The 15,790-nt window shown below is 38.1% G+C and overlaps 1 protein-coding gene across 4 annotated transcripts in view; it reads left to right on the forward strand.

The window, feature by feature from the left end:
- The window catches only part of PHF20L1 (PHD finger protein 20 like 1), an 86,457-nt gene that overhangs the window by 1,769 nt on the left and 68,898 nt on the right, over positions 1-15,790 (forward strand). For 3 of the 4 annotated variants that reach the window (XM_047074205.1, XM_047074202.1, XM_047074204.1), the window contains exon 2: positions 628-744. In XM_047074205.1, the coding sequence (XP_046930161.1) occupies positions 662-744 (83 nt within the window). In that variant the 5' untranslated portion in view covers positions 628-661. Of the gene's footprint in view, positions 1-623; positions 745-15,790 lie in introns of all 4 variants that reach the window. The other variant, XM_047074203.1, reaches the window with a different exon arrangement.

The raw sequence follows: 15,790 nt of genomic DNA on the forward strand, positions 1-15,790 counted from the left end.
AAATTTCCGACGCCACTTTGCATGTTCAATTAAAATTACTGACTCATTTGCTACCAAAGTGGGAAATCGCAGGTAATGAAGAGTCCTAATCACAGGAATTATTATTGAAATTGTCACTGGCAGAGGAGTGTGCCTACTGCTTCTTCCTTCTTTAGATGCTCTTTTGTGCCTTATCTAGTGTCGTGTGCTATGAGGCACTCACACATTGGTTGAAAAACTTGATTAATTTGTACCCTTCAGAATTTCAGTAGTCCCATTCCAGAACCCTCAGGTGTCTTGATTTGTCCAAGACAAAAAACAGCTTCAGCTGGTGTGGAGAATTTTCTTGGGTATTTTCAAGTTCAAATTTAAAGCACGTTAGCCATGAGCAAGTTTTAATGCTCATCTGTTCTTTTGAAGTGGTTCTTTTTTATGTCCTTTCCCTTAATTCATCATTCAGACTGCCTGCAAGTTGCACCGTACTTTACCTATAGATGTTGGTACTCATCATTCCCATTTCTTTAAAATTTGGCAGTTATTTTAGCTTCTCGTGCGGGGTTTTAAAAATTCTGTCTTACTCCCTATGCATTTTATGCATTGGAGTCTAACTTTTTTTTTTTTTTTTTTTGTTCCTTCCTCCCGAGGTAGTGAAAAGCAAATACGGAAGAAATAGGATCTCAAGATGAGTAAAAAGCCCCCAAATCGTCCTGGAATCACTTTTGAGATTGGTGCGCGTTTGGAGGCCCTGGACTACTTACAGAAATGGTATGGAAAACCCGGAGCCCTTGACCTGAAGCACCGTATTGGTAGCCCTAGAGTTGCTTCTCAGTTGCTCTTCTTCTGACCCTGGCAGAAACATTAACGTGGTCCCGTTTGAAGTACCCATACACTTTTGTAGCTTTCCTACTCTTCAACAGGCTTTGCAGGTTCAGCATGCCAAAGCTATTTATAGTCAGAGTCAGTTTAGGTATTGGGAACTGAACTGAAAACAATGATCTACAATATGAAGTAGAGAGAGCGTATCGGTACCCTTGTGTGCTTACCATGAGCTATATTGGGGGTGGAAGGGAGGGGATTAATTTAGATAACCCAAGATTTGGATAGAACTTGATACAAATCTCTTTCCTTGGCCTGTGTCAGAGGTGGTCTTTCAAAATACTGTGGTTGATGGTTATGTTGAATATGTTGATGGTTAGCACAGTCACTGCTCGTTCACTGTCCCATCTAAAATCAAAAACCAGTTTACATCCTCTTTTCCCCAGAGGGTGGTGAGCTAAAGGCAGGTTGTTACTGTCCCGTACTAAATGGGCAGCACTTTCAGACCTTTTTAAATTTCTTGTGTTCTGGCCACGTGTGGTAAGTGGTGAATTTAAGCCCCTGACACACCCCTAAAACAGCGGTGTAGGGATAAAACCATCACCGGAAAGGAGAGAAGGGGAAACAACACACAGGGGCACCGGGCCACAGTAGAAATGACAAGGATTCCCTCGTTCTCCTAGGGAATGCTTTCCTCATTCTCCTTAGCTGCCCCTAGTTCTCCCTGGGTGGAAGTCTGTTCTTGCCACCCTCAGCCCGCTCTCTGAGAGGGGCATTGGAGAGCTCCTCTATAGGCAATGTGGTTGTCTGGCTCTCTTGAAGGCCGTCACTTTGATGAGGGATCTAGTGGCTTAGCAACTCCAGGACTCTGTCCACCAGACTTTCTGACATTTTCTCTCATGACGACTCCCTTCAAAACATGGCAGGCATTTTATAAATGCGCCTTTGATAGACTTGCATTATGTCAACCTCCTGAGTTGGCAAATGGCAGGCAGAGAAATCTTGTTTAGTCATGATATTTGACTTTAGACCAGTCTGGGATCTTTGTCTCTTAGTATCTGGCTTTAGAATTCTGCACGTCCCTGATTCCCAGGTTGACGGGCTCTGTCGTAGGCACTGCTTTAGGACAGTTTAAAACTACAGTCTGATGTGGGAAGGCAGTTATTTGGCCCCATGCCTGTAAGGTGCATCTCAGAAGATAGTTCTTTTTAGGGGACTTGTTATTTCCCATCAGGTGAAGAGTGAACATAGTAGTTCCCAGGTGGGATTTGGGAATCACCTGGGCCTGGCAGTAGCATCTCTCGTAGTCATGAAGCTAAAAACGATCTCTAGACATGGTGGGGTGCTCCCTGGGGGGGCACACGTGCTCCTGATTGAGAAGCGCTGCCTTGGTTAGTCAGTAATTGGCCCTCTTTGGTTCTCATTTGACCCAAAGGAGCTTTTTACTCTGAAGGCACACTGGTAAATCTCTGTGTGGTAGGTATGAGAAGTGATACTGCTTCTCTGATGCTCATCTTTGTCTCTTAAGTTTTGGGTTTTTTTTTAAGTTATTAGCTTTTGAGTCACTAGTTAATTCATATTAACATATTTTCTTAGGCTTCTCAACTGACAAAGATGCAGTTGAACTAGCTTCCGGTTTTGGACAGGGACCCAGTTTATTAATTTTCTTAGAGGTTTCCAGGGATATTAACATACTTTCAGCATTAGTAAGAAATTTGCTTTCAGTGGTGAAATGTTTTCTAATTCAAAAATTGTTAAATTGATGGCCCCGTAGTTAAAACGATTATAAAAGAGAACTACTTTAAAGGTGAAGCCCGAAAGTGCTTTTAGAGTACTTGGAATTTGAGAGAAAAAATGATCATTGTAGCTAAGTTTTTCCAGGTCTTTTGCTTCGCACCAAGAAATTCCTAAGTGTTTAGGTAGTGTGATAACATGCATACGTAATCACTGATGAAGTTTAGCTTTCATTTTAATGACTCCAGTAGTAATGGTGTCTTTAAAGTACGTAAACATCAGCCAGAATAATCTTAGATGATAATCAGTGAAACATGTCATTGGTTCGATTTTTGTGAGCTCATTTATATGAAGATTTTAGTGTTCTGCTATGGTTGGCTCCTTAATTAAAAAGGAAGGAAGAGTATTGTATATACATATTCTAGGTAGTTAAATAATTTTCTTACTGTGACTTTGTTTATTAATGTTGGTAGTCTCAAGAACTAGGTAGCTTTGGGTGACCCCTGTCATTTAGTATTAAAGTGCTTTACTGTAAGACAACTAATTGTTAAGATTTATTGGGTTTTAGATGGGCACGAAAAGTTCTACGAGACACAGTACTCTTTGGCAGACTTTATTTTTAAATGAGGCAATAAACCTTATTCTTTGTATCATTCCATTTGGGTCATTCTGTATTTCATAAAAATGCTACAGTTTTTTGCTTGAATGTCAGGTAAAAGTGTAGAAGGATTATTTGAGTGTTGAGAAACCTTAATATTTTTGGGAGGAGCAAAATAGTTAATCACTGAAAATTTGCTGAAATGATTCCACTTTCACCCCTCCCTCCCTGTTTTCTTTCCTGTTCTCTTCTGTTGCACCCATATAGAATGCTTCATCGTCCATATTTACTCCGTACAGCTGGGAAAGTATTGGGTTCCTATTTGACATAAGTCAAATAGGCATTGGACAGGGAGGGACACGTAGGAGTGCAGATACTGCTTGCCGTCTCTGCACACAAGACATTTCCAGTAAAGCCATGTGTCTCTTATGAAGGAAATAACATCGCGTGTTGATAGAGAAGTGCGAAGGGAAAGTTGTGCGAGTGGAGCACCCAAAATGTCAACATGTCCTGTATGTAGAAGATGTGTCCTATATAAAAAAAGGAAAATCGTTATTACTGTGTGCCCTAGACGTAAAAAGATAAATTCTGAATTAAGTGGGCAGAAATCAACAGAAATAAGCTTCCAGTTTTAGGTTTGGGGGTAGATTTGATTTCATAGGAAGATACAATCCTTTTCATATGGAAAGTACATGATTACTGCTTGAGCAAACCATATTACATTTTCTTTAAAGTTCAGAAAGATATTTCATCCTTGAAAATACAGTCTATACATTTTTTAAAGTAGTGATTTGTTACTTTTTGTTTTCAAAGTCATTTTAGAGCTACATTAGGAAACTCATTGATAGTTGGATTACCTACGAACACTCATGAATGTAGGCCGTAGGAAGCCATTGAGAGGCCAGCTGTCTTCAGTTACAGTTTGTGATTTTTGGATTTCCTATACTGACTAAACCTAACTCCTGCTGAGTAGTTAGGTTGCTTAATTTTTAATTAATTTTCTTTGATTTTTAATTTTTAAGTTATTTTTGGGGGGGTTGCTTAATTATAAACTGTTACAGTTTTACGTAAAACAGTTTAGTTTCTCAACAGCCTTTTAATTTAAAAGACTTCTGTAATATTTATAGCTAATACAGTCAATCATTTTCTTTTACTTTTTTAAATATTTTATTTTTAAGTAATCTGCACCCAGTGTGGGGCTCGAACTCACAACCCTGAGATCAAGAGTCACATGCTCTACCGACTGAGCCAGCCAGGTGCCCCCACAATCAACCATTTTCTGTCTTACCTCCGCAACCCCGGTGTATTCAAACTGTGACATACCAGCTTTATAATCTCTTGAGTGCAGTAACATCATAAGAATGAAAAAGAATGCAGGTGGTTGATACAGGAGTATATTTGGGGAAATAAAGTTCAGAGTTGAAGTTCTGTTGGAGATACTGGAAGTGAATTCTAAGGACAAACAGGTAGGTCCAAAGTCAGACTGTCACTTTCTGATCCTGTAATATGGATAAGTCCTTGACTTCAGTTAGTGTATCAGTAAAATGGAAGCAATGTTACTGTCTTTTCCTTAGAGGATCATTTTAAGGATTAAATAACGTGTGTAAACTTGCTTCAAATTCTACAAAATAGTGCATAATTATAAAGCACTGAAGTAAATACAAGGGAAGAGGGAGAGTTGAAAAATAAGTCTTTGAGGATCTGAAGACTTAAGTGTGTAAGTTTTTAAATGTAGCTTTAGTATTGAGGTGACAGTGGCCTGGAACGTACGAGGAAAATCATGTCATTGTAACCAGCTATGAACTGTCTTTTTTGAGGTGATAATGAAATGTTTTGTTACTGCAGAGCTTTACAGTTGATAAAGCATCCTTGCAAATATTATAGTTTCTAATTATTCTGAATATTGGTCAAGAAGAAAAGTGATAACATCAAACTGGTTTGGACTACTGATTTAACTTCTGTCTTTTGAATGAAATTGAAATAGTTACTCTGTAGCAAGTGATTTAGTTATGAAGACAAAGTAAATATGCTCTGAAAATTTGAAATATAGAGTTAATTTAAAATATTCAGATAAAAAAAGAAAATATTCAGATGAGTTAATGCTCTTCTGAAATTTTTTGGAATATTTCTATTCTCTTCTAGATATAAAGGAAAGGAAAATGAAAAAAAAATGTGGAGATATCTCCAAGTATCAGAGTTTGATAGAATAGTGTGAACTTGAATTGGCAAATGCTGTTTCCACACATTGGGAGTTTTTTAAATTTTTTTTTTTTTCAATGTTTATTTATTTTTGGGACAGAGAGAGACAGAGCATGAACGGGGGAGGGGCAGAGAGAGAGGGAGACACAGAATCGGAAACAGGCTCCAGGCTCCGAGCCATCAGCCCAGAGCCCGACGCGGGGCTCGAACTCACGGACCGCGAGATCGTGACCTGGCTGAAGTCGGACGCTTAACCGACTGCGCCACCCAGGCGCCCCGGGAGTTTTTTGAACTGTATGGAACGTTTGCAAATGTGAGTTTTTAAAATGCTCACAAATAGAATTTTAATAGAGTGGGAAAAATTGAGGAAATTTAGATTGTAGCAAGTACAAATACTTTCTAATTTGAACAAAAGTACATATTTTCTGAATAAAAAGGGTTGCTTTTTTCTAATTGAATTTAGTTATTCAAAGGCAAATATTAATAGAAGTAAGTTGTGTTATCTCTATTTGCAGTAGAAAAATGTTCCTGGGAAGTAGTAATGTAGACCAAATTTTAAAACTCAAGTCATTTTTAAATTATATTAGTTGAGTTTGAAGTTTGTAGAAACCTTAGGTGAATAGTTTTAAAGTAGGAAATCTTTTGCTAATATGAAGAAATTTTTTGTATATTGGGTTTCCCTAACTCTGTATATTTGAAAAGGTTTGATTCTTATTTTGAGTCACTACGTACCTTTGAAAACCTAATTTTAGCTGTAGACTCAGCAAAATGTACAGTCACACTTCTATACCCCCAAAATTGAATTATATCATATGGGTGGTCATAGAAAATTTATCCAGGGACTCCAGATTAAGGACTCTTCTTGCAGAGAATTTCAGATTGAAATCTATGTGATTTTTTTTTTAATTCCTAGATTTTTCTGTTCAGAAAGTCACAAATTTTGAATCTTTTTTTTCAACTTTTTTTTTTATTTTATTTTATTTTTTTTATTTTTGGGACAGAGAGAGACAGAGCATGAACGGGGGAGGGGCAGAGAGAGAGGGAGACACAGAATCGGAAACAGGCTCCAGGCTCTGAGCCATCAGCCCAGAGCCCGATGCGGGGCTCGAACCCACGGACCGCGAGATCGTGACCTGGCTGAAGTCGGACGCTTAACCGACTGCGCCACCCAGGCGCCCCCACAAAGTTTGAATCTTAAGATCTAAGCGAGTCCTCATTTTCGCCATCACATAGGTCTGCATCAGTGCACAAACGTAGTTTTTTAATTTTTACAATTTTCGCCAAAAAAACCCCTATAAACTTTTAAGGGTAAAGATCTCTGTCTCCCTTCTCTTCCCTCAAAATATGGTGAAAGCAAGGTCAGATGCAGGGGCAGAGTATATGTATTTATTATTCTTGTTTTTACTCTGATGTTCTTTTCATTATATTGATTCATTTCCTATAGAACTTCTTGTTATTTGCTCAGACTTTTTGCTCATCCTAGTTTTCTTGGAAGGCGAAAGAAAAGGAATATTGGAAAACATAAATTACACTGGAAGTCAGAAGATGTGAGTTCTGGGTGCTCTTTGACCATGAAGTGTGCTGTGTGACTTTGGATAGTTCCTTCTCTGCTCTAACGTCCCTAAAATGAGGGTGTGGCGTTCAGGTCCCTTGACATAGAAACTGAAATTTCTTTGATTTACTTTCCATCAATTCAGGGATGATAGATTTTTATAATCTCACTTTTCATTGGGTAAATAATACAGACTTGAGGCAAAAGTAAGACCGTAGAAGTCCTACGTAGTTTGTTCAAAACTGCTGGTCACTCAAAGAAGAGAAAAAATGAGTTGACACAGTGGAGAAAGTTGAATCTAGTTTGGAACAAAAACGATAGTTTTGAAGTTTGGGGGAGAGTGGTATTGGGCACATGGTTGTCCTTTCTCCAACCTGCTCTCCCGCTCATTTAAATACTTTTCATTATTTAATTTTGAAATTACTTAGAACCATAACTATTGGCTTAGAAAAGTGTATTTAACCAATAGGATGCCCTAACTCCCTAACTTTCCATGTGTTAACAATTCACTAATTGATTCTCTTACAAAATTCATGGATGTTGTAGTTTTGAAAGTGATTCAGGTGAAGTCTAGAAGCGTGAGCTTTAGCAGCCTCTGATTCACCTACAGGGTTTGTTACACACGCATCACTGGGCCAACGCCCGCAGCTCCTGAATCAGTAGATCTGCACTGGGGCCCAGCAGTTTGCACTTCTAAAACGTTTCTAGGTAATGCTGGTGCTGCCGGTCTGGAGACCACATAAGAGATTCACTGGTCTAGGGCATACAGAATTGTTAGCCCAAAGATAAAGTTTATGAGGTGGATAGCAATGGAAATGGTCAGGATTGTTTTTGAATTTATAGTCTGTTGTTATTATGTTCGTTGGAAGAAGTAAAATATAAGTACATTGCAAAATGATGCATGATTCAAAAACCATTTTTTGCTGTTTTTCAGTACAGTAGAGTATATTGACCTACATGTGCTTTGACAAAGTGCTCCAGTTTTCTTGCTTTCTTTCTGCTTTATGTAATCTCCACCGCTACGTGGCTGGATAGTTGGTATTTAGGTCCGTGTTGACAAGGGGCAAAAAGACCGTCTATGGTTATAGTTAATTATGGATTGCTGTTGTGAGATGATAGCTTCTATACTGATTCAGGATATATGGGAAATACTCAGTATGTCACTTGAGTTTTACAAGGAGCCTGTCAGGTCTGGGACATTCTTTGCCGGTTTAGAAATGATGTGTGTCAGGTTTGGAGATATTAACAGTTTTCTTCCAGCTCATCTAGTTAGAAAAATCCTCCTGTACCCAGGTTCTTTTGACTCTCAGTCTTATGATCTCGTTACTATAACCCATTGCCTCATATATAGACACCCTGGAGTTTGAGCCTCAGCTTCAGGGGGTAAATGGGCTCAGTGCTGATAGGCTACTTCATTCCTGACTTTCTCTGGTGACGTGTGTGTATCTGGTGTTTAGAAGGGCCCCAAGAGTCCAGCATGCCCACGTCGCTCTTGTTCCATGGAATTATCTTCTACAAGGTAGGTTAATTTCAGGCCTATCTGGCCTAGAAACTCTCCCTCCCAAGCTTACCTTCAAATCAAGCCTTCAAGCTAATGATTTCCTAGCTTTCTTCACAAATGTGTAGTAGTGTAAAGTCCAGGAACCTTGGGCTTATTGTAGTGTGCTCTCTGTGTGTGCGTGTGTGTTCGTGTAATGGCAAGAGTTGGACTGAAAGAGAAGACCGTTGTATTTGCTCATCTGACATTTGGTTGAAGGTCAGCCATTGTATATTACATGCATCCAACTCTATTCATTACATCATTCCTGCTGAATATTATTATGTGTTGTGAGATTTTACACTTGCCACATCAAATTAGATGCTACTTTATTTTGTGATCAAAGCCACTAGTTGGGAAATAATTTATCTGGGTGATAGTCAACTCTACTAAAGAGAATGGCTGGCAGTTGTAGTTTTGCTGAGGAGACAGAACTGCTATCTATAGATGCTGATAAGTTTTTAACTTTGTTTTTAATTGATTTTTTAAGTGAGGGGGAAAATACTAAGTTTTAAAGATCAGTGTAATTTTTTTTAAAAGCAATTAATATGATACTGAAAAGGCAGTTTAGTTTTGCTATTTTTCATAAGGGTCCCAGTTTTTAGTTTTTCTGTATGACTTTTTATTTTGAACAACTATTGACCATCCCTGCTATCACCTCCCATACATTATTAGTCATCACGTAGAACTTTTCTTTTTATTAAATTGGAAATTGACATGCAAGTGTTATGTTGTTTCAGTAGCTGTAACTCCTCTTTGAGAGAATTGTTGCAGTGAAATTGAAGAAAGAATGTGGATATTTATTTAATATTCGATGTGTCTTAAAAGTCTGTTTTTTCACCGCAAGAAAGCTAACCTTCTTGAATTAAAAATAAGTGTGTTCCTGGTTTATCATGGTTAGGGAAGGTACCAAAGTATCAGTACTTGCATGAAATAATACGTATGTACAAGGCCTAGCCCCTTTTACTCCTAAAGGTGCCCAGCAAAGTTTATTGAATTTTGACAGGTTTAGTAAAGAATGAGCTCAAGAATTTTGGGGATATCATGATATCTGGTTACTGTTTCAGAAATTTTTGGCAAATGAGTTGTGACTGATGGGTTGAAAACTAAGCGTAGGATTATATTTGTCAAACTAGACTAGTAAATTTTATTTTTCAAGTCACCTAGTGTTTTTCTTCGTTCTATAGCAAATCATCCCCAGGATTCCTATCTTAATTTTTAATTTTTTTTTTTTTTCAACGTTTATTTATTTTTGAGACAGAGAGAGACAGAGCATGAACGGGGGAGGGGCAGAGAGAGAGGGAGACACAGAATCGGAAACAGGCTCCAGGCTCTGAGCCATCAGCCCAGAGCCCGACGCGGGGCTCGAACTCCCGGACCGCGAGATCGTGACCTGGCTGAAGTCGGACGCTTAACCGACTGCGCCACCCAGGCGCCCCTCTTAATTTTTAAATTTATAACAATTTTGAAACATCCTAAAAGTTAAGCCACTTGCTTTTTTCAGACTCCTTCATTTTAATGTGATATTTTGTACTTAGGCACAATTGAGGTATACACCTTTTGGGAAATTTTAATAATAAAGCAAAAGAGCCTTTTTGTGCATGGGGGGGTGTTTTTTTGTGTGTGCAATGTGATAAAAGCTGTTTTCTGTACTCTTTGGGCTAACAAAAATCAACTTTAGCCATTTTGTATCAAAAGCAGAAGATTAAAACTGAATTTACAAGAAAAAGTAAACATAATATCTGATTTTCTTATTATTTTTGTTTTCAGTACCTGTCAGTAAGAGCCCCCTATATTTGAAACTGCAGTAAGTGTGATAGGTGAAAATCATCAGTTGGCAAGATGCACAATATATATTGAATGTCTTTAATGTCAGACGAACCTCATTTCAGGGATGTACCACTTAATTACCTATTTTTACTTGAGCAAGTTACTTAACAGTTCAGAGCCTCTATGACCCCTCTGTAAAATCTGGGAGCAATAATAGTACCTAACTCAAAAAGGCTCTTTGGGAATTAAGAGAGTGCATCTTAAAAGCTTATCATGGTTTGTGCCACATGGTAGGCACTTAGTAAATGTTAGCTTTAATTATAATGACAGCATGAATCTAGTGGGAGAGGAGTCCGTGTAAATCTTTAAAACTTCAACCAGTAGGTGTATAAACATGTATAGTTCCCTATAGTAGTAAAATAATTTTTAAGTCTGGAATATTAAGAAATAGAAACTGAGTGGACCTCAACTTGCTAGAGTTTGGGTTTTGTGAAAAAAAAAATTGAGTAAAAAAGGCGTTTGGTCCTGTTAGTCTGAACAAAGTATATAAAGTACGTAAACTTTGGGTACAATACTGGTGGCATTTTTTGGTGGAGTAGGAAAGGAATTTTTGATAGTCTGATTCTTGTGGTGGGAGTTGGTAATAAGCAGAAAGGCCATGGTGTAGGCATTTTGATTGATTAAAACTGACTGTGGATGAATGTACGCGTGGCAGGAGATTCAGGTGCTAAGGAGGTAGAGGGGAGTAGGACTTTATATCGAGGGATCTGAAATGAAACCTTAATTTGAAAGGTGGCGGCGTCACAGTTCTAAAGGAACACACGTAGCTAACTCTGATCTTACCTGTGTGTTGCTGCAGAGGTGTGGACAGGTAGGCATCAGGGTGGTCTGGCAGCTTATACTGGACACGTGTCCTGGGGGTGGATGCCTCTGAAAAAGCGACCTGACGGGTGATGCGATGAGACACTTAGAATTCTGTGTTGGAGAAAATGGGAGTCTGACATATAAGCTATTAGCTGAATGTTTTGGAAAGTCTAGATTCTTTTGTATTTACACTTCATTTTGGAATGTCAAGTTTGGATAAAAAGAGTTTTGTTTTCAGTGTGTTGTTAAAGTGTGAAACAAATTAACACGCAGGATCTAAAAGCACTTCGTCTAAAAACACTGGAACACTAAATGACATTGTTCTTGTAGTTTAATCAGTGAGTGGAATGGGTGAGAAAACCCTTTTGAAAATTACAAAGCAGACTAATAAATTTAAAGTACTCCCAAGAAGCTAAAATTTTAAAACGTTATTTTTATTATTTGGCAAATAATCCTAACAATTGTATGTAAGGAAGTTCTTACCTCTGTAATTCTAGTTCTTCTAAGGTGTTTCAGTCATTTTTTACGACACCGTGTTAGAGTTTCTTGCTTACAAAGTGCTTATCCACAAAACTGTTGGGAGTTGTTAATCTAACTCCCTAAATTTCTGCTAACATTTAGATTATGTGTAAGGCATATTTCAGGTGTGTTTCATTTTTTAAAAATCAGAGACCTGGGGTGCCTGGGTGGCTCAGTCGGTTATGCATCCGACTTCTGCTCAGGTCATGATCTCGTGGTTCGTGGGTTCAGGCCCCGTGTCGGACTCTGTGCTGACAGCTCAGAGCCTGGAGCCTGCTTTGGATTCTGTGTCTCCCTCTCACTGTCCCTCCCTTGCTTGCACTCTGTGTCTGTTTCTCTCTCACAAAAATAAATAAACATTTAAAAAAAAAAAAATTAGAGACCTCCTTTAGGAGAACATCTAATTTAGGTACTGTTTTTGTGTGCTTCTGTAATATATCTTCAATATTCTAGCTATAACATTGTATTGTAATTGAGTTAATTTATTTGATTCTCGTTTTCTTTTCCTTCCCTCCTGAATTTGAGTTTATTGATTGGAATAATATCTTTTATTTGTAGCTTTATTCCAACTTCAGAGTCTGGCACATAGTGAATTAGATACTCCCTGTTTGTTGAGTTAAATGAAATGAATGAGGAAGTGTCAGTTTTTAGATTTATATAATTTAGAAATTTTATTGTCTTACCAATATAGACAAAAAATGACTTATTTAAAACAATTTGAATAACTTATTGGGGCAGGGTTTTAAAATCCTTTGCCTTTTGGAGGGCGCCCGGGTGGCTCAGTTGGTTAAGCGACTGACTGCGGCTCGGGTCCTGATCACGCAGTTTGTGAGTTTGAGTCCCGCGTCGGGCTCTGTGCTGACAGCTCAGAGCCTGGAGCCTGCTTTGGATTCTGTGTCTCCCCCTCTCTCTACCCGTCCCCTGCTCATGCTCTGTGTCTCTCCATCTCTCAATAGTAAATAAATGTTTAAAAAAAAATTAAAAAATAAATAAAATCCTTTGCCTTTTTGATTAATGTGGTACTTACTCAAATGATTAGTTAAATCTCAGAGTGAATTCTGATGGTCTGTAGGACATTAACAATGTAGGCTGGCCTTGTTCGGTGGATTGTTACCTATCAATGAGTAGTTAACAACTCTGTTCTGTGGCTTAAGTGCAGGAGATCCTTGGCCCTGAGTGTATCAAGGAATTTCTCTTGTCATGTCCTCATGGTTTGCCTTTCTTTATCAATACAGGTAAAGATCTGGGTATTACAAAGTAGATGACAAATCAGAATGAGTTCAAATAATGTTTGTTTTACTGTTAATATATTGAATATATATATATATATATATATTTTTAATAGTTCCATGCCCATTATTTCTTTATTCTTCCAAGGATAACAGAGCACCTATGGTATGAGTGTTAATAGATAATCTTGCCTTCCAGAAGGACTTTTTGTTTCTGATCATGGACCCCTTTGAAAATCGGATTAAAGTTGGGAATTCCCACTTCAGGAGAATATTCGTACATATCTACACCAAACAGCATTTTGCGGACAGTCTCAGGGCATCATGGTCTCCTGATTTAGTGAGTGAATCAGGACCTGCCCATGTTAAACAGTTACCAGTGTACAGGAATTCATCTGTAATGGTAATTCCCATCTTAGATTTCTCGTATTTTCCTTGTGTTTTGACAACACTCAGGAGTCAGTGCTGTAGGGAACTGATGCAGTGTATTCAGTGTATAGCCAACCTCTTTGGTCAGCATTTGGTTCTTAACGGATTGTGGATTTGGTCCAGAATCCACAGATACTGCTATGCTGAATGATCTTGTATAAGTGGGAGATCCCAGTAACAGTGTTAAAATGTTGGTATTCTTAGGTGAGGCAATAAAGTATTGTAAGCATTCAGAAAAGGTGAAAATGATTTTTATTCTTGGTGATGGATTTGTTCTGGTCTGTAGTTATAGCCACAGTTTAACTTGACCCTTGAAGTCTTTGACTATACTAATTCAGAGAGGGTCCTGAGAAATCAACCAACAGATTATGGTAGTAGAATTGCATGCGTGAAAATACCGTTCAGTTCAGCAAAGATCACTGTAATATCTTCTCAGAATTTCTGAATGCTATTTGTTTCCATTAAGCCTAATAACCAGTTTTAGAGTGGATCATTTTTCTTAAGTTCGTTATACTTGCTAGGAATCAAGTGCGAAAGACATGAAGGTGTGGCAGACAGACCTAGAGCAATGAAGGCAATTCCTTGTTTTCCACACAAGTGAAGATCATTGAAGCAATGCATGCGTTGCAGAGTGGGATTCGAATAGGGAGGGTAGATAGTGGAAATTTGATAGGGTTGTGCAGTAACTCATGATAAGGGGTGAGAGAGCTCTACGTAGAATTTTGGCACTGAGGAATCATACTTCCCTCTCTTTTGAACCCTTAAGAAATGCCAACCACGGTGTTTTCTTCTTATCCCTCATTGAAACCCCAGTCTCCCACTTCTCAGCTCTTTTCCCAAATCATTCATAAATGTCTGGGACTCAACCTAATCACTGTTCTTTAACACTTTTCCATGATGTAGCCTTTAAAAAAAATGGCAAAACAAAAACATTGTCACTACATCTTCCAAATTCATTAGAAAAATTTTACATTCCATTCACACTCAATTACAATGAAAACTAAATTGTACATCAAAATGATTGTGCTGTAGGTCAAGATAGAGAGGCATTTGTAAATACGTTTTTTCAATGTTATTTTTCATTCATTGTGTGTATCAAAGCATTATTACTGTGGGCCATTTGCTAGAATAGGGAAATCACTTCTTTATATAGAACACTCTATTAATTTGCCATTTTGTGCATTTGACATGTATAGCAGAGATGTTGATGTTTTTTTTTTTTTCTAAGATATAACTGATAACCAAAGTAAGGGATTTCCTGTTGTTTCTAGAATGATGGAGCATTTCATTACTTTGCTGTTATAGAGCCCTTCAGTTTGAACCTAGCTAACAAGTCCAATCTGATGTCCCACTATTCTCCTTTATTCACCCGATGGCTTGTTTCGCAGTCTAGCCAGAAGAAGCGGTTTCCTTGAACTGCCTCCCCGTGTCTGGTCATGAGGTTCTTGAGGACAGAAATGTCATTCTGTGGTCTCTGAATCCTCATTATCTGGCTGATTGCCTGACTTTGGCTTTAAGTAAATGAACACTGACAAACTGAAAGTGTGTGTACTTTACCTTTGTTTGTACCAGGCTCATTAGGTCTAAGTCCTGGAGGCTGTTACGAAGACCGATGTAGATTAGGTCTCCCAAGAACATTCAGTGCACTCCCCAGTTTTCTCTGAACTGTTAATAGCATCTTATGGAAAATTTTTATATATACTTAGCAGTTTACCATATATGATATAATTACTTTGATACGGGCCTTATCCCAGTTCTCCCGTAGGCTTTTGTGCCAGTTGGTTTTGGCTGCGAATGCTCTGCCATGTGTATTCTTGGACAGTCATCTGTGAAATGGGGACTGTGTTATCTATACCTTGGATGGTTACCAGGATCCAAGGAGAAAAGGTATATAAAGAGCAGTTGACACTCAGCAAGGAAAGAACAGAGAGCCTAACATACATGTAAATATTCTGAGTCATCTCTCTCCTTGTCTGACTCTAAGCTAAGCTCCTTGAAGACAGCAGTTAATTATGTTTCCTTTTTACCTACCAACAGTGCCTAGCAAGTTCCTTAATCTTATTAGATGCCCAAATATGTGTTGACTGAATGAACAGAAATTCAGTCATTGTTAATAATGGTAATATTTATGGCTCCTTTATTTAAGATTCAGAATTTGATTAGTAAACATTGTAAGAATGAAAAGAGATACGAATCTTGGGTATGTGTGTTACTTATTTAATTGTTGGCCTTCATCTGAAGTTTACCTCTCCATCTCTGGATATTTATGGAAAGAGTATAATATACCGTAAATTATCCTGAAGCACTTCCCCACAAGTCTGGTTGTTGCATCAGGCATCCTGTCAGTGAAACAGAATTTGAAAGATTTTAGGAAAACTGTAAGTTACTTAAAAGTGCAGTTCAGATTTAAATTATATGAACTTATTTAGATTCTGACTCTGTGCTGAATTCAGTCATGTTATGAACATAAAGATGTGTTGGATTCTTCCTGTGGACCATTTTCACTTTGAGAAATGTTTTAAATATGTGGAGTTGTTTACATTTAGAATTTGAAGGAACCTAGA

This window comes from Lynx rufus, unplaced genomic scaffold (assembly GCF_022079265.1).
Source record: "Lynx rufus isolate CCGP_SWC_20201006 ecotype Redwood Valley unplaced genomic scaffold, mLynRuf1.p SCAF_12, whole genome shotgun sequence".
Taxonomy (NCBI): domain Eukaryota; kingdom Metazoa; phylum Chordata; class Mammalia; order Carnivora; family Felidae; genus Lynx; species Lynx rufus.